Source organism: Fistularia commersonii, chromosome 6 (assembly GCF_037954325.1).
Source record: "Fistularia commersonii isolate RoL2024-O1a breed Wild chromosome 6, RoL_Fcom_v1.0, whole genome shotgun sequence".
Lineage (NCBI taxonomy): Eukaryota > Metazoa > Chordata > Actinopteri > Syngnathiformes > Fistulariidae > Fistularia > Fistularia commersonii.
The window spans coordinates 11,652,990-11,674,692 of record NC_141289.1 but is presented as its reverse complement, the minus strand read 5'-3'; the positions used below and the strand labels follow the sequence as shown (position 1 = coordinate 11,674,692).

Sequence of the window (21,703 nt, the reverse complement as noted above, 5' to 3'; positions counted from 1 at the left end):
AAGCTTTCAAGTCTGTTTTTTATGGACAGAAAATTAGAAAAAAATGACACAGGTCTGTTTTGTCAAAAACCATAAAACAAAAAAAATTGCACAGACAATTTAGCGAAGAATTCGTGGACAAATAAAATAACCAATATCCATTCTAACTGGTCAAAAAAAAAAGGAATTTGCAATCAGGTGTCTGGAGCAACCAGTTGTTACTAGAAGCCACTTGTTAAGAAAAACTGCAACGACTTTGTACATTGTAATAATAATTACAATGCCAGAATGGAGTTGGCGCTAAAAATATTTATGTGCATATATTTGAAAATAAATTTGGATCAGAATTAAGCAGCAAACAAAACAGACTAAATTCTGAAGTAAAGCTAAATTAATACTCCTGGTATAATATTTAGACTCCCAAGTTTGTGTTGAATTAAGGCAGCACAGCTCTCTTTAGCAGCCTCTTCTACCCTCAGAAGACCATCTGCTGGACTGAGCATCATTGCATAGTCAAAAAAGGACGAAGTTTATTTTTCTTTCTTTACTTGAGGGTTTGTCCACGGGGGTCTTTCGATGGATTTATGAAAACCTTACATATCCTAACAGCGGGTTTAGTTTTGTTGTAAGTAGGGGCTGTGCTTAGAGTTGCAGTAGCTACACAGAAGCAGTCCTTATCCCAGTCATTATCCAGTGGAGATTATAGAGGACTGCTTGAGGCACTTAAGCATCGTGGGTCAGTCCCACTAGGCATAATTGTCATTATAAACCTGTTTGGGAACGCAATCAAACCAACTGCTGCCTGCCAAAGAATTACAGGATACATTGGTGTTTGGCTTTCGAAATAAAGACTATGAATCATTTAGAAATTCTCTACTATGTCAGGTTTTGATATATTGAGAAATGTTGAAAATGTATCGTCTAATCATTTTTACCCCAATATTGTTTTTTAATGAGTGACTCTGTTCACATGACTCACAATCCTCTCAATTCCATCCCAGTTTCCGAAAACATAACTGCGAGGGCTTTCTTAGGTCTGTGTTATGATGGTTTGTTATGCAAAGTGGAGAGTTCATTGGCAGAATCCCCGTCGAAGGGGGTTGTTATAGTAATGAGGATGTCGCTAGGGAGGGACAAAGGTACAGCGCCCGGGGATTTACCTGGATTAGAATCTGAAAAGGTGAAGCCAAACTTCTCAAAATCCTTTGGATCACATGGACTGAGGCGAATGTGGAAGTTACTGGGTGTGGGTCCTGGTGGTGGATCTCTACGGGTTGTTTGGAGAGTGCAGGTCGGCCTGGTCCGTGTGTGCTTACCTGTATTGGTATTGATCTCAGAACAGCATTGTATGTTGGTGAAAAGTTGGGCCTAATGCCATCTCCTTTGTTCAGAGACCATTTTTCCGTTTTAATAAAGATGGCTTCTTTGACTCCTCAAAGAAACTCATAAAACCGCCAATTCCCAGCAACCCTGCAAACCCTTAATCGCCATACCATTTTTATTTTATTTTTTTATGTTATTCTGAGTTTCCGCCAGCCAGTCTCCCCACCCCTCGCTACAATATGTTGGGCCTCGGTCTTGTTTGCCTTTGGTGGTTGATGTTCAATACTTTTATATACCTTTTTATATGTATATTGAGTTTTATTTCTTGTTTCTTTTCATATTCATGCTTAGATTTTTTTTATCTGTACTCCGAGTAGGAGCAATTTCACCTTTGGGGATCAATGTACTATTCTGATTCCAATACAGTGCTTCCGCCCCGTGCTTTTACTGTGAAGATACAGAGCGGAAGTGCGTTGCTGCGCTTGTATGTTCCGTGGATATATGCGCTAATGGGAGGCAATGATCGCGCCAGTTTTGCGGGTCGTCATGTCCTGCTGCGAGGGTGCGGGGCGGGGCGGCATTCTCTTCAGCATCCTCAACGCATCCCCTCCCTGCCCGCAGCCCGGCTCGGAGACTCAGGAAGACATTCGGGCTCCCACTCCACTTTTCAGAGTGGCTTCTGAAGTTCTCACGCAAAATTTAAGGTTTGTGAGAAACGTCCCCTGCTTCCGGGGCTTGCCGGAGAGAGACCAGCTGCGTCTTGTGCGCAACAGCTGGCCGCCGCTCCTGGTTCTGGGCATGGCGCAGGGACCCGCGGACTTCTGCACGCAGCAGCCCAGTCTTTTACACAGGATTTTAACTGGCAGCAGAGAAGATCCGGCAGCGGGGATCCACCGCCGTGTGTCAGCAGGCGACGCAGATAGAATCCGCTTGTTTCTAGTGGAGTGCAGGGGACTGGGGATCAGCGTCGAGGAAGCCGCGTTCCTCAAAGGAGCGCTTCTGTTCGGCTCCGGTAAGTCACTTTTTTTCCTTTTTTTTTCCACCAAAAAACAAAACAAAACAATGAAAGTGGAGAGTCTCCCCCTGTCTGTCCTCCAGAGATCGACGCACCGGAGTGCCGGGAGTGTATCCATGCGCTGCGGAGGGAAGCTGAGCAAGCGCTTTACGAACACGCAAGGACGTCTGAACGCGGGGGTGCCGTGCGGGCGGCCAGGCTACTGGGGGTCCCCGGGACGCTGCGCGCCGTTGACCGCGACGCGGTGGCGCGGTTGTTCCTCACGCCGGCGACCCGCAGCGACGAGCACGTCCTGGCGCTGTTCAGTCAGAACCCGAGACGGACGAGGGTCATGTCTCGGGGTTCAATGGGAACATTTGGATAATGATCTGGGAATTGAACTTCACTTTTAATAATGACAGAATAGTGAGCTGTATTACAAATGCATGTTTTCATTAGAATCAGAATCATTGACCTCTTCTTCTTCTTTCTGCTTTTCCCTTCAGGGGTCGCCACGGCGAATCAACTTGCTCCATCTTACCCTATTCTCTGTATCCTCATATCCTCATATCCTCTCTCACTATGGCCATAAATCTTCTCTTTGGTCTTCCTCGACACCTCTTGCCTGGCAGCTCCAATTCCAACATCCGTTTACCAATATATTCTCTATTCCTCCTTTGTACATGACCGAACCATCTCAGTCTAGCTTCTTTGACCTTCTCTCCATCTAACATGTGCTTTTCCTCTGATAGACTCATTCCTGATCCTATCCATCTTGGTCACTCCCGAAGAGAACCTCAACATCTTCAACTCTGCAACCTCTAGTTCTGCCTCCTGTCTTTTCGTCATTGTAACATTTTCTAGGCCATACATCATCGCTGGTCTCACCACTGTCTTGTACACCTTTCCTTTTAACATGGACTAATCATTAAAAAAGGCAACTTAGATACCGATAGTGTCCCGAGAGGTTTTGGTCCAGATGGACATCAGCCTCCTGTCAAAGGGGAGTGGTTCAAATAGTCTGTGTAAACAATAAGGATGAGGTCCCACTCATTTAGTTATTTTTAAAAATGTTCGTTTAACTTAGAGGTTAAGCCACCAAGTGATGCTACTGTTTTTTGAAAGATTAAAAAAAAAATCATTTGAGTTTTGCTTGACTGACAGGTGGCTGAAACAAAAGTGTTTACATTTTGAGTAAACAGGCACTTGGCAGGCTAAGAAGAATAGACTAACCAGGTTATAAAAAAAAAAAAAACAACTTCACTCACCGACTGGATGGTAGGGGGAAGAATGAATGTTAAGAGGACCTTTCGGGCTTAGGGGCAGGGAATTCCATGTCAAATCGCTGAGATGAATAAACCAACCTTGCCCTCAGGATATTACTTCACCTTTTAAAGACACCTACTCCATATTATCCCTGAGCTGGCCTTTAAATACAACAATCAAGGTTTCAAATATTCTCAAACTTCTTTTTTGGCATGATTTATATCTCATTTTGGCTGATATTCCTCATTTTTACTTCCTGGTTTTAAGGTGACTTAATTCAAGATTACTGATGGAATTTTACTGTTAAGTAAGTGATTTTGGTGAGGAAAAATGGGTTTGACAGGGAAAAAAAACTAACCACATAACATCATACATCAAACTACGTTGTTAATATGACAGTTTTCTTTGTCTATTTCATTGTGATTGGTGTATATAGATATATATTGTAACTTTCTGTATTTTTCTGACTCTAAAAAGTGTCTGAAATATATTGTGCCAAGTTCGGATAATGTGTATTATACTTGTATCACCCAGTTCTGCAAAGTAACTTGAGAAAATGGTTGTTTGTATCCATGTGATCGACCTGTGATAGACCAGTGATTGGTCCAGAGTGTATCCTGCCTCTCACCTAATGACAACACAAATAGGCTCCAGCATCCCGGCAATTGTGAGTGCTGGTTAAGCTGTATTGATAATGCATTAATGAATTAATTAATGTAATGTAACTCAAAACATTGTGTCTGTCTTTCAAAATACCTTTAAAAGGAATGTAATACAGATATTGTGTGACACAGCTTTAAACCATGATAGTAGAGCATCATTTCTGGCTGAGCAACAGCAGCTTCAGCTAGTCCATTTATTATGGCTGTAGTTGGGATAGAATTGGAAGTGAAGGAAGTGGGGAGGGAACAGACATTACCCATAATGTCTTTTCAAGTTATTTTTGGGGAGTAATGGATCAGAACCAGAGACTAACTCTGGTGTAACTGTTCCCTGCTCCTTGGCAACTTGCTATACACAAGTACACATGGTGCAGATTAATACTTAAAATTCTGCCCCTTAATACAAGCTTGATTATTGATATTATTAGAAAGGATACTTATTTGGATTTTCTAAATTAGAAAGGATACTTATTTGGGTTTTCTAAAATAAAATGTCAGCTGTAATAAGTAGGTTGCATTTGGAGGAGCCATTCAGTCTGCCAAAAAGTTAAAGAAAATAATTTTACACTGAAAATGCACCATTCTGAGGTAGGGAGTAAACCATAAGCATTCTCTGCTTCTGTTTTTCCACCCAAACAATCCTACTGGGATCCAAGCTATCAGTGATGTGCAGTCAGTAGAGGCAGGGGAGGCCAGGGAAGGCTGGGCCTCACCTGTCATCATGGAAAGAAAAAAATGTAAAATGAAAAAATAAATGAAATGTTATATTTATTCAGTGATTTGTTCTAAAAAAAGTTATTTTCCACTTAACTTCACCATTTTTATTTTTTTCAAAATCGCTGAAAACAAATTTACATTTACCATTCAAATATGAAGAATAGACATGCAGTGACACAGCAACTAGCTGAGCCCACAATGGATTGGACAATGATTATGCTAACTGCGCTGGCATCCTATGCACTGAGACCGTATTGGTTTCTCTGTGTATGTCACTGTTGAAATGTTTGAACACTTTTAATATATGAACTAAATTTCCATAGTTTAGCTGATGTGTTTTTCATTAACAACTGTAACGTGTTTCTTGTACTCATAAAACGACTGAGAAGAGACATTAAGTGAGGCAAGCAGTAACTGTGCCTCGGGGTAGGGGGCACCGCTGATCCTAGGGATCCTTCTTACTACTCGGCTACAGAATAATAGAATTAGCAATAGCAAGCTACAGTAAACAGTTAGCATGTCAAGTACAGCCATCCAGATATTTTTTTCCCGATCTCATCGGGCTGTATAGCTCACAAACGGTGAGGGATGAATTTATATATCCTGGGCAGATTTTCAAGTTTTTGGCCCAGAAGGATCTCAGTCAAACTGTTCCTAAGGCGATAAAGTTGCTCCGGCTGGTGGTCACTTTTCCGGCTACGACAACATCGGTGGAGCGGTCGTTTTCGGCACTCAAAACATTCAGTCGGAACAGGAATGATCGAGGACGACCGTCCTCACCTGCAGTGATTTCCATTGAGAAAGACAGACTTTTAAAACCGAAGAAAGATAAGGAAGGCTTCTACAAGCAAGCTATAGATGCTTTTCTTCATTTCTATATATGGACTTCATTTTTAAGTAAAGGTAAGATATGATAACGTTTTCTTTAGATGTGCTTTTTTTCCAATGCGACTGTGTATATGTAAAGAATGCTGATATGATATTTTCAGCAAAACACGTTAACTGTTGCCAATAAAATTGCGAATGAGCTACTCTGTCGGGTTCATGTTTTTAAATCTGACTGATGACGTCAGTGCCTCTCAAGCTGCCAGCTATTTCTGAAATTTCTTGGAAAGGCCCAGTGAACTTTAATAGAAGTGCAACAATGGCAACCTACAACCTCTGTGTTGTCTATGATATCCAATTCTCTGTTGTTTTACTGATCGTTTACAAAATCTTAATGCAAAACAGGATAAGATTCGGATTCAGTTTGGATGGATACGATTAGATCCCAAGCCCTTAGCTTGGAGAAGGAAAACATAGAACAACTCTCAACCAGGTTTGAAAAAGCTCCTACCAGTGACGCTCTCTGTCTGCTGCTGAAATCAGGACCCTTTTGCTCTATGGGAATGAAAATGACATGGAATGCTTTAAAAAAAGTCAAGGAAATATTAATCGTGATACAACATGCATTTGCATGTTGGAGGTTCTTAATGATTTTAGTTTTTTTTTTACTTTTTAAATTTAAAAAGAGACATATTATTTTGATGTCTTGACACTGTCTAGAATGAATCATTGTTTGGTCTTGTATTTAAAAAATGTTGTATTAATAGCTACATCATTATTAAATCAAAGTTTTTACTACTTTGTCTTAAATGATACATGTATAATCACAGATATAGAGACTTTTAATGCAGACTGTAATGTATGGGACTGAGTACCGTACATTATAGCTCACTAGTGATTTGGGCTCATGTGTCCATTTTGAGTGCTTCAGCAAACACAGTTCTGACGGAGGAAGATTCCCTTGACACCTTGTTTCTTAGTCAGCACTGTCTTGTATCTCTTCTTGCTCCTTTGTCCGGGTGCCAGATGACCTCTCGGAGGAAAATAAGTTGGAATTAAACTACATAAAGGGATGCGGCCATCTATTCCTCAAGAGGCATCTGGACACTGAGTTCATAATTTACCCTGCCCAGTCAGCTGCCTGGGTGCACATTTATCTCCCAGTAGCATGCTACAGCTTATTAAAAGTCTTAACACAAAATTTGATATCAAGTGTGATGTAAAGTGAGTAAATGTAGTGAGTATTTAGTAGTGAGTCAATTATTTTTTTTCGATTGAAGCTATCGGAGCTGCTCTTTAGGTTTCTTTATCAAGCTATTTGGCAACATATTGACATATATTGAATTCTGTTTAACTGTGATATTGTTCCATTGATTCTTTGTAATCATAAATGTAACGTTTACAAAAGCTAACTTACTGCCTAGTTCAAACAAAAAAACAAACAAACAAAAAATAATTGCAATAACGTAATCTTTTTTCCCATCTTACTAATAAATAAACTTAATAATTTTAGGGGAAGGTGGGTTAAATTTGCAGTTTTTCACCTTTAAAAGTATATATATAGCTGTCGTTAGCAGCAAAAACTTACTTTTAAAAATGACCGAAAGATAATATCAAAAAAATGAAAAAGAAAGACAGAAAGAACCGGGTAACTCACAAATGCACACGATAGTATCCCATTTTTACAGAGTTCTTGAAATGATGAATTTTAGAAGGAGTCCGCTACTATCAGGTCACTGGTCTGTAGAAACATCAAAATTTTTATGTTTTCAATTACTTTGGAAGGACTAGCAGTGACATCCAAACATGTGAGAGATGTGATTATTTAAGTCTTGAGTTAATACCATCCTTTAAACAGCCATGTTGTTGTGATGTTGTGATGTACCCCCAATCTCAATGAAGGGAAATAAAATGAATCTCATCTTTTCACAATCAACATTGAATAAACAATGTTGTTTTGATTCGAAGTGTTTTAAAATCCTTGCCTCCTTGCTCCTCTGGAAAAAACAAAAATCACAACAACAAATCCTACAAACTATGTATTTGAACCACCAAAAAAACACGTAGTCTGGAAATAGCAACCAAACCAGGCTAATGCAGACATTGAAAATTCACACCCGATAAATATAACTTGCTGCTGTTTGTTAATGAATGCATATGATTTCTTTTTATAAATGTTAATATTAGCTGATTCCAAATGAGTACTAAAACTGTCAATACATTTGAAGAACAGGTTATATGAATGCATTTTTACAACAAATTATAACTGCCTGAACTCTTGGGGGAGCAGACATGGGTCTATTCCATGATCTTGAAATAAGTTATCAGGAAAATATGTTGATAATTCTAAGTGCAATAATGTAATATCATTGTCCATAAGATTTTTGTGCAAATGAACATAGGAATGTCATTTTATTTATACATTCTTTGTCTGTACTGCCTTTCATTGATACAGGGTGAAGACAATGCCTGGCCAAAAGATACGTTTCATCATGTCAAAACACAGGGCCATGCAAGAATTTACTCTTAACGCATGACCCAGAGATAAGGAGGAGAAATGAAATTTTTTGTCCAAGACAAATTTCAGGAAATCTAGAAACTCAGGTGTTCCAGCCACAATTGCTATGAAAAATAAAATCAATAAAAATGAATACAAAACAATATAAAAAAAAATGTACTATATAGAAAACTACAATACAACAACAAAATCAATTATCGGTAGGGGTTATGACAGTCAAATTAAGTCAATTGTATGGATTGAACAGATAAAACTAATGCATTCAAAGGTAAACATGACAAACTAACATTTGTGTGTGTTTTATGCCTAAAAGCTTTCCATACCTCCTCCAAGACTATCAGCTCTCCATTGAAAAAAGTCAGATATCATAAAACGGAAAGTTACCAACTTCATATCTCTATGAAGTAAGTACAACAATGAGGAGAAGCTTCTGAACTTCTCTCTGGGATTTTCTTTCCTCCAGCCCTTCAAGGCAGCAGCAGATGTGAAAGCTTAGGCTTTAGTATTAGCACTACAAACTTCCAAGCATTTGCATTAACAGGCTTTTTCCTCTCAGCTTCTGAGTCTAACATCAACTAAGCTTGTCTAAGACCGCTGTGGCTTCCCTTTGGCGCAGAATCTTATATTGCAAACAAGACTGTCAGTGGGTTTCAACACAAATCCTTAGACCTACAGAGCGGTCACTTATCCTTTATATGTAAACTCAATCATCTCGCTGTACGTGGACTTGCCGATCGAGCACACATGGAATTTTACATCATAGTGGCTCCGCTTTTTGCTTTGTTTAAATTATATTGAATTCGATCAAAAGACGATATCTTAGCCAGAACCAAACCACGAAGGTTCAATTAATTTTGTCAAGCTGATTCTTTGTGGTAACAAAAGTTGACTATTTTAAATCATCATTAGGGACTAACACGGCCAACAGTGTACAAACTGGGGGTTACCCAACATTTCAACTCCTCCAAATAAGTCTTTAAAGGCTTCTTTCCTGATGTCTTGTTTTGAAATTTAGAGATGAACAGACTTTGAGACTTTACAGAATTTTCTTCCTCTGTTTTGTTTTTCTCAAATCACAAGCATTTTTAAGTGATTTCTTCGTGATTTGAATGAGGTTTCTTCTTTAATTTTTGGATACAGATCCAAACAATTGTTGGTTATCGTTTTTTGGATTTAATTTCCTTTTTTTTGCCACATTATACTTTTGGTTTCATTATCTATAAAATGTATAATCTGAAAAAATTACGTGATGTAGGTTTCTACTTTACTCCCTTTTTAACACATCCGAGTGAACCTTTGGGCCAATGAAATGTCAGTCGATTGGGTAATGTACTGCAGCCTCTGGTGTTCTTTTAAAATCGTTTGATTTAGATTGAAAATGGATCGTTTGACACAATGTACAGTCACACTTTTCCTCTCAAATAGATTTTACCTCCCTTACTTTGAAATAATCTGAAGCAAATATCTAGTCTCATTGATGGCATAGTTTTGCTTTGTTGATGTGGTTGTGTTTTTTTGTTTGGATGAGCACCCTACTGATTATTTGTTTTGATTTGGTTTGATCCTTCTGTCTGATTCCTTGTCTGATCCAAAGCTCAGAGAATGTTTGTCAGCCCCCCTCAAGCAGGTTTACTGATAGAATTCTGACTTGAATAAATAATACTGACTTTCCATGCATATTTTCCATGACCGTCTATGGCAGAAGTCGACAGAGAGTAATGAAACTCTCACTGCGGAGTAGAGTTGCAGTGAAGTACAAACAATTTTTCAGCCCCTGTATGTATGCCTCTTTAATTTACTTTATATTTAAATATATGTGAAATTTCTACAAGCTGTGGAGCTTGTGTGACATGACACTCACTCACCTGTGTGATAAGAGCTATTTGGGTCAGAGACTCAAATTAAGAAACATTGTTCCGAAACTCTTAACTGAAATTCTGCTCTTTGACAAGCGACGACGCACATGCGGTGACATCGAGTGATATACCTGACTGTCATTAGGACTCAACATCCTGGGTTTGTTTTTCCCTCAGTACAATTAGTAAAAATTCCATAATTATAATTTGTTTCTAAAAATGTGTTGTTTTTCATCGAATGTGAAACGATATGCTCAAATCTTCCAAACTCGAATGGTTAATGTATAATGTTTGCTTTACTGCAGGGTAGCGAGCAGCTGGTTACAGTGATATTTATTCTAATGCCTACATATCCTATAATTCCTTTATGAGCATCCAAGGTGATCGGGCTCTTTAAAGTATCCGGCTCCCATCTGTTCTAACTACTGTGTTGTGGAGTTCTCCAACAGGAGGGTCCATTGGGCAACTGGAGGGGGTCGTGACATTTTTGGTTGATTTTACAAGATTTAAAGTGTCATATGCACAGTTTGGAAACAGGTTTTTTTGTAAGATATAAATTCTTCATTTGCTGTCCCTAGTGAAGCCAGATAGTTTGTAATTAATAATTGAAAAACATACTATTGCAGTTGTTGCAGCCAGATGTAAACCACTCAAGGAAATGTAAATAGTGCACAGAGTTGTAAATAGTGATCAGAATGTGCAAGTTGAAAGAAAGAGTGAACATTGAAATTCAGTTGGACTCACACAGTGTGCAAGTTCAGAAAGGGCAGATTGACATCTTGAAAGCTGAGTGCAGCTTTGACGAAACTCACAAAGTGCAGACAACCTGCAATTCTCTCTCTCTATACCCGCCCCCCCCACACCCACACACACAAATGTATTTCCTGAAACACTGACATGAATGCAACACATTGTTCTTTATGTGTTAATGGAGGCAATCAAAATCAGAATTAGAAGATGCCATCTATTGTCATGGAATTGACATGTTTAGTATACAGTATACAGATGTGAGTAAACATCTGTATACTCACTGCACTTTTCACATGTTGGGAATAAAATCATGAATATACAAAACTGTGAATTATTTGAATGGCTTAGTGATGAATTCACAACACTAACTTGCCTTTATAAACGACACTTGGCCCAGTATAATATAATTCGGGAGTCCCTACTCCATCTCTTCATCAGTTTTTTCTTTCCTTGGCCTGAAAAGCATGAAGGAACGTTTTACACACAAACAATCGTTTCAAAGGGGGATTGATTAAATAGGAAAATAAATAATGTCTGTCAAAGTTTGACAGAAAACTCTACAGTTTAGAGTTGTGATAATAGTGTCTCCTCTAAGTAACAAAATTGACAAGCTTCCAGAAAAGAGACATTGGTTGAAAGGATCTGCCACAAAGTGATTCATCTCTATGAGGATAAACCTACATTCAAGAAGAAAAGGTAGTTGGTGTGAGAGAGGAGGATACAGAGAATAGGGTTGGTTGGAGAAGGTTTATTCGCTGTGGCAACCCCTGAAAGGGAAAAGCTGAAAGGAGGAGGAGTATAAATCTACATCTCTGCTCCTCTCATTTTTCTAGACTACATTATGCACTGTCATGGTTTAATATACTTGATCTAACTTGTTTTTCTCAATTTACCAAATTATTGTTATACTCAGAAAACAAGTTTTTATATTTGAAATATACATCCAAGTTATCCTGTTACTCTATGAAATCATCTTGCTATTATCACAAGTCACATGTTCTTGGTTTAACTTCAATACAGAGCCAGAGTTTAACTGCTGTTTTAGATTAAAGGAGCCAGATAAATTTCTGGCATAATGTAAGGAATTGTGCGTGATAAATTTACATCATATCCCTCTTATTTAGCTTGTGGCCTCACTTTAATTTTGTAGGGTCTAAAGACCAGAAATCACTGCTCATTTGGGAGTTGTGAAAAGTGGTTTGCAAGTAGCGGAAGCGGTATGTTTAATGACAGCGCCTTGCAAGAAAATGCAAACACCTCCATTCATCAGAATAATAGGTTTGGTAAGGCCAAGAAGATTTTATCTTAGGCAATTTAGAGATGTGTGATCTTTAGTGTCAGCAAATGATCTACAATCTCAAATAATCCTTGACACCCACCATGCCTGCCACGACCAAGCATGTTTAGGGGCTGGATGAAATATGTCCACCAGATGGCAGGATTTCCCTTTGAATGTTTTTGAGGTAGCCCATCCTCTCTCGTCTAATTGACGCACTGTAGTCAGTTTCAAAATTTGAGATATTTTTAATCTGATAACAATGGCCACTTTTATTCATTTATCTGTGACAGGAAAGCAGCTGCAAATACAACAACATGTACTCTTGGATAAGCAAGCCAAACATGCAGCTCAGCAGCAGCAGACCATATGACATTCCAGCTATTTTAAATTATTAAAAATTGAAGGTGCCACTTTTGCTGAAGTCACCTATAAATAAAACTGCTTGGTAAGTGATCAATTATCTATCACTTGAATCTTTCATACACATGATGTGCAGGCAATTATGCTGTGGTGAATCATGGCCCATTCTGAATCCTTCCCAAACTTAGTGAAGAGCTGCCTGAATCCCATCTCCAAACACTTGTGGTATCTCTGTCTCTCTGTCACTCTGTGTCTGTCTAACACACACACACACACACACACACACACACACACACACACACACACACACCTGTCTTAGACTATTACTTGGAGTGGAAAGAATGTCACACAGAGCACTGACTTCTTATTAATAAGGCCACATGGGATGCGGAATAGCCTTCTATACCTGCCGCAGAGAGTAATATACCGCATCAGCAAGTGTACAAGTTTGTGTCGGCAGAGTTGGAGAAAAATAATCAGTTTGTTTATGTGTATATTTAGGGCCTGATCTGCAAGGCTGTTGCAAGGAATCAACCATTGGCATGTTGGATTGATTTTGTTCTGGGAGCTTATTATGCTGTGTCACTGTAATGAAGGGAAAATTATTTCATTTGGGGGGAAAAGTGCTGAAGCTAAAGCGCACTCCCCTTTTTCTGTTGACACACACCATATGGCGACATGTTCGCTCAGATGAAAACATCTGGCGCCTTCTATGTTCACATGGGCATAGACGATTAGAATGTAGCTTCATGGTGTAGCTGCAACGGCTACGAGGAACATCATGCTTCCCCTCGATCAGTTGAAGGCAGATGAGGATGTGGCACAGGAGGACACATCTGCTCTGTGCACTAAAGGGGAACAACAGTCTGAATCATCCGGCATGGCCGCTTTCATCTGTGGGGGGAAAACGGCTACTTGACAAGGCTGCACATTCTGGGAACACTGCAGCTGATCTGTGTGGGACCAGGATTTATAGCTAGCATCAGTTCTTCCTGCCTAAGTTACGCATCATAAGTCAACACACACACACACACACACACACACACACACACACACACACAAGAAAGTTGTGTTTAAGTGTTCACATGGACGTATTGAGCCAAACTGAGTATATGCCCTGCAATGTGAATTAGGCCTGCATTTTTGGTTTAGTCATCTGCCAGGTGTTCCAGATGTAACCCAAAAATCCACAATGTGAACCATATGAGGTGAACGTGTTTGGGTAGTCAGTCAAATTTTATTTATATAGCGCCAATTTGCAACAGAGTTGTCTCATGACACTTCACAGATAGGAGTAGGTCACACACTAAGAGCTAACCCAAATGATTACAGAACCCAAACCTTTGTCGACTTGCAAACATGTGGTGACAGAGGCAAGGAAACACTGTCTTTACCGGGCAGAAACCTTGTATGAAATGTGGGCGCCTTCACATAAAAGTGATTTGGACTACAATATTTCTATGGTAAAATTAGGTTTCAGAAGTAACTAATAACTTCTATGTGGCGAAAAGGCCAACTTACAGTACTGTCTTTGTTTGGAGTCAATATTTCCCTAAATTCCTGTCTCATTTATAATTCCAACTATACCATTCTTCTCAAGAGGGAGGGTAATTTACCATGTGGTGTAGTTATTTCCAGTTTGTTCTCCAGAAGTCATCAAGCCCTATAATGCACACACACAAACACGGTTCTTTTGAAAGCGGTTGTTTATCTGCCTGGAAGCAAACTGAAAGAAGACAATTGCTTTTCTCATGGAAAAGACTCTCTCCATCTTGAGATGTTCCAGAAAACAGGAATTCGGCCTATGTCCTCACCAAAATGATGATTTCTTGCTAGTTCAACACCGAAGCAGAATATACACTAAATGTATTTGCTCATCTGCCTTGACTCGCCTATGAACTTAAGTCACATCCCATTCCTAATCAATAAGGTTCAATATGACGTTGTTCCACCCTTTGCAGCTATAACAGCTTCAACTCTTCTAGGAAGGTTCTCCACAAGGTTCAGGAGTGTGTTTGGGGAATTTTCGACCATTCTTCCAGAAGTGCATTTTCGAGGTTACACATTGATGTTGGATGAGAAGGCCTGGCTCTCTTTCTCCACTCTAACTCATCCCAAAGGTGTTCTATCGGGTCTGGGTCAGGACTATGTGCTGGCCAGTCAAGTTCATCCACACCAAACTCTTTGTCTTTATGGACCTTGCGCCAGCTCCAAACTGTTCCCACAAAGTTGGGAGCATGGAGTTGTCCTAAAATGTCTTGGTATGGTCAGATGGAGAAGCGCAATTCGTCACTCCAGAGAATATGGCTCCACTGCTCTAGAATCCAGTGGCAGCGTGCTTTACACCACTGCATTGCACTTGATGATGTCTGATTTGGATGCAGCTGCTCGGCCATTGAAACCCGTTCCATGAAGCTCCCGGCTCACTGTTCTTGAGCTAATCTGAAGGCCACGTGAAGTTTGGAGGTCTGTAGCGACTGACTCTGCAGAAAGTTGGCCATCTGTTTGAACGTTGCTGTCGTTCCCAAACACTTACACGTTCTTATAATATAGGTGGCAGTTGACTGTGGAACATTTAGGAGCAAGGAAATTTCACTACTGGATTTGTTACACAGGTGACATCATATCACAGTTCCACACTGGAATTCCCTGAGCTCCTGAGAGCGAACCCTTCTTTCACAAATGTTTGTAAAAACATCTACGTCTGAATGCCAAGGTGCTTGGTTTTATACAACTGTGACCATAGTGATTTGGAACACCTGATTCTGAATATTTGGATAGGTGAGCGAATACTTTTGGCCATATAGTGTATGTTGTCATATGATATGAGAGCCACCCTTTTTAAACAAACAACAAATCAGATTATGCACCCTGTAGTGCATAAAGTACAAACTCTTAGACGTGAGGTTCTTTCTCTGTGTATTGAGTACCTTGATTTAGTCTATTCTAAAATGAGCCCAGGCTGATTCAGTCTGAGTGGAATATGGAGATGTATTGATTGTTGTTTCAAGGTTTTTTACAGGAGACAGTGGAGTTATGTTGGTTGGGCAACATCGGCTCACTGCCAGGAAAAGGGATCCGGGCATTGTCAGCAATCTATGCCACCACTCCATAAACAAATGAGCTGGATGGTGTTTTCTGCAAACAAATATAGTGCTCTCACTCACCCGATATGCAGGACACATTGGACAGAGAAATAACATTACCATAAATGTGAATTTATTAATAACAGTATCTCTTTTAATGAACATTGCAGGTACAGAATAGAAAATAAATCAGAAGATGAGACATTGTCTCAAGAGTTGTGAAAGTGCCTGGAATAATTCTGTGCTATATATTGTCATTATTGATCATCATCTTCATCAAAGCCATCATCACCAGAAATTCACCATGATACAAAAATGTGTAACGCCCTAGTTAGAAAATGAAAACATTTGTTTTCACATAGCTCCCAAAAGGAAAGATTATTGGTTAAACTCCAGCGAGGATCTGTATTTCTATTTTTAAAGACATAGCAAATGAAGACAATTGGTTTCATTTATATGGCTCGATTGTCTTCTCATTCACCTCATTGTCTTGATTATATTTACACTTCACATCGTAGAGCACAGCAAACACCTGTGGTTAGGAGGAGTGCTCTGAAATGAAATCTGAATTTTCATACAGGGCATGTGTGATTAAAATGGGTTTTAATCATATCTTCGCCTAATAAATCTTATTAATTTCTGAAGCACATCTGGGTGGAACAAATCTGCTGCCAATTTATAGGAAACTAAAAAGACTTCATTTCACCCAACCAAAGTAAAATAACAGAAAAGCAATAACCGTGGTGATAAAGTCACTTTTTTCCATTTATTGTTTACAAGTTCATCACATTTTATGGCAATAAATGAAACAACTCCGTCTATAGAACATTGCAGTTATTTTAGTAAGACGTTAGTTTTCTCAAAAACTGAATGATAGGACAGAGCTGCAGGATAGTTCAGAAGCAACAGATGGATGTGTGGGGAAAAGAAAGACCGGATGTCATCTTGCCACTGGAGGCAAACTGGAGACTTTTCTGGGTGGGAACAGTTCACTGTATTTTGCTTTGGTCTAACTTGCTGAAAGAAAATCACCAGGTTGGTTTTTAATTTAAATTTTGAATACATTCATGTTAAAGCATTGATTATGTCTTTTGTGGACGGGGCCGAAAGAGAGAATCCCTGTGGATTAGTACAAAATGAAACTAATCGCATAATTCAAAATGCTATTTTCTTCAATATCAATAAGTTACATTTTCCAACTTCAGATGTTTTCCCCCCTTTTTTGGCACACAAACTACTCGGAATCAAAACAGAAAAGCCCCGTTTTGCTTATCCAAGTGCGTACTTCAACTGACCAATGATCTCCATTAAAAAGCAGGGATGGCCAAACAATAAGAGAGCTGTCATTTGAAAGGAAATCAAGAACAAAGTTTACAGTTTAGCCCTGGACAGCTTTGTTTGGTCCTACACAGGAAACCGGATACAGGTGATGCTCGATGTCATGGCTTTCCTCTCCTCCCTCCCATCTGACATCTTTGATCGTGCAGCTCCATCCATAATGCATCAAATCAAGTGTGAAATGTTGCGATGACTGTGAAATTGACAAATATTGGAAAAAAAAGCTTGCAGAGCTGCTATCTGTAGTGTACTAGATATATCAAAACTCTCCCTTTTTTCATCATGAAAATACAAACATATTTTTTTCTCTCTCTTGCAATATAAGGGTAAGACATATAATGAATGACCTATTCATTGTTGCGAGCTATGCAATTGCACATACACTGTTCTTTTTTATGTTTTTCCAACATCCTTCTTTCAGAAAATGTGTAACTTCTCTAAACAAATATCCCTCAGTTACAAAAATATACTTCTTTTCATAAAATAATACACATACTTTTAGGTGTTATAATCATCTGTTAAGGTAAATAGCAAGGCTTTTTTTGTTTTTGTTGTCTTGTTTTTTTTTAATTATTCATGAGAGACATGGACATGTGAAGCCTAGCACCATATTCCTCATATCTTCCTTCACAGGTCTGATATATCCAATTGATTTGGGAAACCAGCATGTCAACCACTGCATAGACTCCATATTTTGCATATTCTGGTTGAGCCAAGAGTCTCAACCTTTACAGGAGCTAGTGGACTGGGACTCTTGCTTCCAGAAATCCAGAACACTCATCTCATTACCCAGAGGCTGCCAAGTTGACCCGCACAAAAAAAAAAAAAAATCCCAGAAGCATTATAAACTACACCAGCCAACAAATTAAGAGAAAGGTAATACTGGTTAACCAACACATCTCACAGGCTGTTGCTGCACTTTTGTACAACCAAAACAAATGAACAGAAAGTGTCCTAAAAGATAAAACAAAGAAGTCTCAAACACCGATGCTACAAAGAATTAGAAAAAAAGTTATGTACAAGACCCTGTATTCCTTGACGTTCTGGGTACATGATCATAGGTGTTGGCTTGTGATGTGTTTGTTTATACAGGTATACAAAAAAGTTTTTTTTTTTTCTTATTTAGTTTCAATCAAAGCTTTTATTGGTCCAAAAAAGGATCACTGCCACTGTTATGTCCAGTGTTTTGTCCATTGTCTCCCCTGTTGTTTCCTGGTGCAAATTTAACAGCAGCAATTACCTAGCGCCTCTTAGGTTCTGGCTCATTCAGGATCCAAGTACGAGTAGTGGCACCACCTCTGTCACCAAATAACACTGGATATACTGGTCTCTCTGGGAAGCAGTGGCAGCATAGCGTTGTTGCCGTGGCCCTCCTCCAGACTCTGCTGACGCGGTGACTTGGACTGCAGTCGTTGTCCATTGATGAGTGTCATGGGGATGTTACAGTAGGTGTGCTGGTTGCCAAGTGAAGAGAGTGGCGGGAGTGTACCGCTAGGGGGTAGGTCGTAGTCGTAGCTACGGAAATAGTGTTTCTGTCTCATCTGCGTGTGGCAAGAATTGTGGAAGGTCGAGCGCAAGTCCGGATGTGCTGTCGCCATGGCAGTTGAGGTGGCTGCCGCCATGGAGATGGCAGAGACGGTTTGGAGCTCACCGAAGGGCCCCTGCTCGCTGACGTCCAGCACCTGCTCATGAGAGATGCTCAGGGGCTCCATTCGCTTGAAGGGCATCTCATAGAGCAGCTGTTTCCAAAACTTGGAGTTGAGCTTGTTGCTGGATGGCCCGCGCCACTTGATGACAGTGAGCATCTTGATGGTGTGTTTTAGAGCTTCCACTTCCTGGTAGTTCATGATGCCACGCAGCTCTGCGCACTCAATGAGGATGACCTTGATTTCGCCGGTCACCAGCATGTTGCGCAAACGCGTCTCCAGCTCAAAGATGCTCCAGCCCCTCCTCACAACATAGCTCGGAGTCATAACAATGATGAGGCGCTTGCTCTGGTCCACGCAGCGAGCTACATCCTCGATGTAGGCTAAAAGATAGACAGACAGAGACAGATAGAGATTTTGGTATTAATAGGAGTGCAATTAATATAACGTACCCTGGAAATGCCACTTACCAATGAATCCAATGAACCTGAGATATTGCTTAAGACTAAACTAGTTTAAATTAAAGATTTTAGAGTAACAAGGCTATGGCAATTTTTTCAACACCTTTTGGACATGATAACAGGAACTGCTAGCACGGACATAAATGGGATTGTTAAATGAAAGTAAACATAAAATACTACAGCAAAAAAAGCTGTAGTAAAAAGCTACCTTTCTGAATTTCAAAAACAGAATTCTTATAGGCTTAAAAAGAAAAAGAGTTCATGATGAATCTGAAACCCTAATCCAAATTTCTGGATAATAATGAATGAAACGAGTGTCTCCTCGGGCCTGTCCCAAGTTCCGCGAGGAAGGAGAGACTTCCTGCTTTTAGCCTTTCTTGGCAGACACCATGACAAAGGCTCTTCAACAGCAGGTAGATGGGATTATCTAGGCTTCTCCCCTCAATAAAGGCTTATGACCATCTTGCAATCATGTGTGTGTATGTGTGTGTTTGTGTGTGTGTGTGTGTGTGTGTGTGTGTGTTCAAAGCAAAATTTCTCTTTTCCGATTCAGTTTCAAGAATCAATTTGTGGCTGGGTACATGTGTATGCGCGTCTGTTGGCCTTTGAGACAAACAAACATTGTGTCCCCTCTGTTTTCTCTTCATCGTATCACTGAGAATGAACTTCTTTCATGTCACTCTGCCCCGAGGCTCCATAATAAGAGAAATCTGATTAGAACAAACTTGGATTTGAAGTCGTCCTTTACTTCAACATGACAAGTCAATGACGTTACAGTTCTTTAATTGGTCCTCATGTAGTAATTTGCCACAATACGTCCCTGGGGCCAACAACGTCTCTGTGGGTGTTGAAGGTCTCAGTTTAGGTTAACCAGTTAGACAAAACCATGTTTTCTTTGATTGTACAATGAATAAAGCAAAAGACAGTTGATGAACATATATTAAATGATTGCAAAAGGAATAGCAATTTCATTTTATGCTTTGCATTGATTACGGTATAGCTTAATCTGCCCTCTGTGAATGCAGACTTGACACACTTTATGGCTTTAAAGATTACATTTCTCCGAGCACAGGCCTCATAAGTTTTACAATCACAGAGTTTCATGTGCGGTTATTGATTCTGGCATGAAAAAAACAAAAGCAACGCTAATTTACGCAAATACTGCTATTGATGGTTTCTGTCACATTTATTAAACGAGCCCAATGTGTTTAAGTAACTACCCTTTTGAAACAACCTGGACATCTTTTCATAAAACAAACTGTATCAAAAGGTTGATACTTGAAGTAATGCAATCATAGGAACAAAAACATGAATCATCTAAAACCTAATGGACAGTGCTAAATCTTGTAAACGAAGTGTATTGTACATATAATCTAGTACATAAAGCATATTCCCCTATAAACAAAAGGCAGCACTCAGCTCAGTGTGATCTTAAATCTACAGTGCATTTATGATAATTGACCAAGCAGGGATGCATTACATTATGTGTGCATTTTACATTTATATTTTATTTTATGTCTAGTTTTGACAAGGGTCTCACTAATTTAAAATCACATTCAGATATGACATGCATTAGACTTTTGCTCAAATGTAATTTCTGGTATTTTTGTACATTTAAACTAAGTACTGTGGTACTTCTGTTAATTAATTAGACCACATCGACATGCCACTGAATCCCACACACTCTCTTGGCAAGGCCTAATCTCATAAATCATTTGGTTGAACGAAAAGTCATCTCCTAAAAGTAGTCCCATTAGAACTTGCCTAAAACACAGATGAAACTGTGTGGTGGGTGTAAAGTAGTTGAAATACTTTCACACTTGGTACATTTACTTTGCACATCTATTGTATATCTGGGACTGAGAAGGTATTTGATTAGTTCAGAATCCTCCAATACATTATATTGATTTTCTAATGACGGAGGTGGAAAATTGAAACATCAACACGTATAATTTAAATGCAGACGTGGGCTTCATTCTAAAAAAGTTGTGATTCGTGGTTAATCAAAGTTTACAAATATTCTACTCATCAGTAATAGGAGCAATAACCAGAGAAAGTGGATTATGGAGGATTTGCTAACACACTGCTAACAATAACTAAAACCATCCATAGCAACATGGACTTCATCAGAAACTCTTTGTTGGCGTGAGTTGACAGGAGCATTAAAAATCTGGGGGACAAATACCTCTAAGTAGTCTTGTGTCATCCTGGAAATGATCATTGGTGAAACCTAAACATAGATATTTACATTCAAAGTATTATCAAATTTGTGAGGAAAAAGAAAGTACAGTTGTGTTGATGTTGAGACAGGAATCTGGCATAAACTGTTGTTTCTTCACTAGGGTTCTACTAGTGATTGTAAAACAGTCACGCTGGACAGTTTATTCCAGTCTAATATGGGACAGGAAGCATTAAAAAGACAAGGAAATGCTTTTTATCATCTTTACAGTAGCCCAATCCTATGGAAGAAATCCAACAGTATCGCAAGATCCCAAACATTAAAATAATCCAGCCTCCTACGGCATAACATGGTACTCATTTAGCAGCTCAAAAGAAGACAATCAACCTAATACTGAACCCCAATTGGCCAAACTGTGTTTATCTATTGTACATCGATGGCTTAAACTGCTTTTATTGACTGTT

General features: G+C 39.3%; 2 protein-coding genes across 3 annotated transcripts in view; one reads left to right on the top strand and one right to left on the bottom strand.

The window, feature by feature from the left end:
* The first annotated feature begins 1,848 nt into the window (after nucleotides 1–1,848).
* On the top strand, nucleotides 1,849–5,941 carry LOC147233362 (nuclear receptor subfamily 0 group B member 1-like). Its single transcript, XM_086147478.1, has 2 exons — nucleotides 1,849–2,314; nucleotides 2,401–5,941. Exons 1-2 carry the CDS (start codon nucleotides 1,849–1,851, stop codon nucleotides 2,679–2,681), a joined length of 747 nt encoding a protein of 248 aa, XP_086003604.1. The 3' UTR covers nucleotides 2,682–5,941.
* Nucleotides 5,942–15,731: 9,790 nt separating this feature from the next.
* The window catches only part of LOC147233360 (interleukin-1 receptor accessory protein-like 1), a 235,907-nt gene continuing 229,935 nt past the window's right edge, over nucleotides 15,732–21,703 (bottom strand). Inside the window, exons 11-12 of one of the 2 annotated variants that reach the window (XM_086148079.1) lie at nucleotides 21,246–21,290; nucleotides 15,732–18,982 (exon numbers count right to left, since the gene is read on the bottom strand). In XM_086148079.1, coding sequence (XP_086004205.1) covers nucleotides 18,255–18,982; nucleotides 21,246–21,290 — 773 coding nt within the window. In that variant the 3' untranslated portion in view covers nucleotides 15,732–18,254. The remainder of the gene's footprint in view (nucleotides 18,983–21,245; nucleotides 21,291–21,703) is intronic. The other variant, XM_086148080.1, reaches the window with a different exon arrangement.

Bases quoted from the DNA above. Each gene is read 5' to 3' on its own strand.
- LOC147233362 (XM_086147478.1), top strand. From the start codon at position 1,849: ATGTCCTGCTGCGAGGGTGCGGGGCGGGGCGGCATTCTCTTCAGCATC. The intron at 2,315-2,400 runs GTAAGTCACTTT...TCTGTCCTCCAG, and splicing joins AGCGCTTCTGTTCGGCTCCG to AGATCGACGCACCGGAGTGC.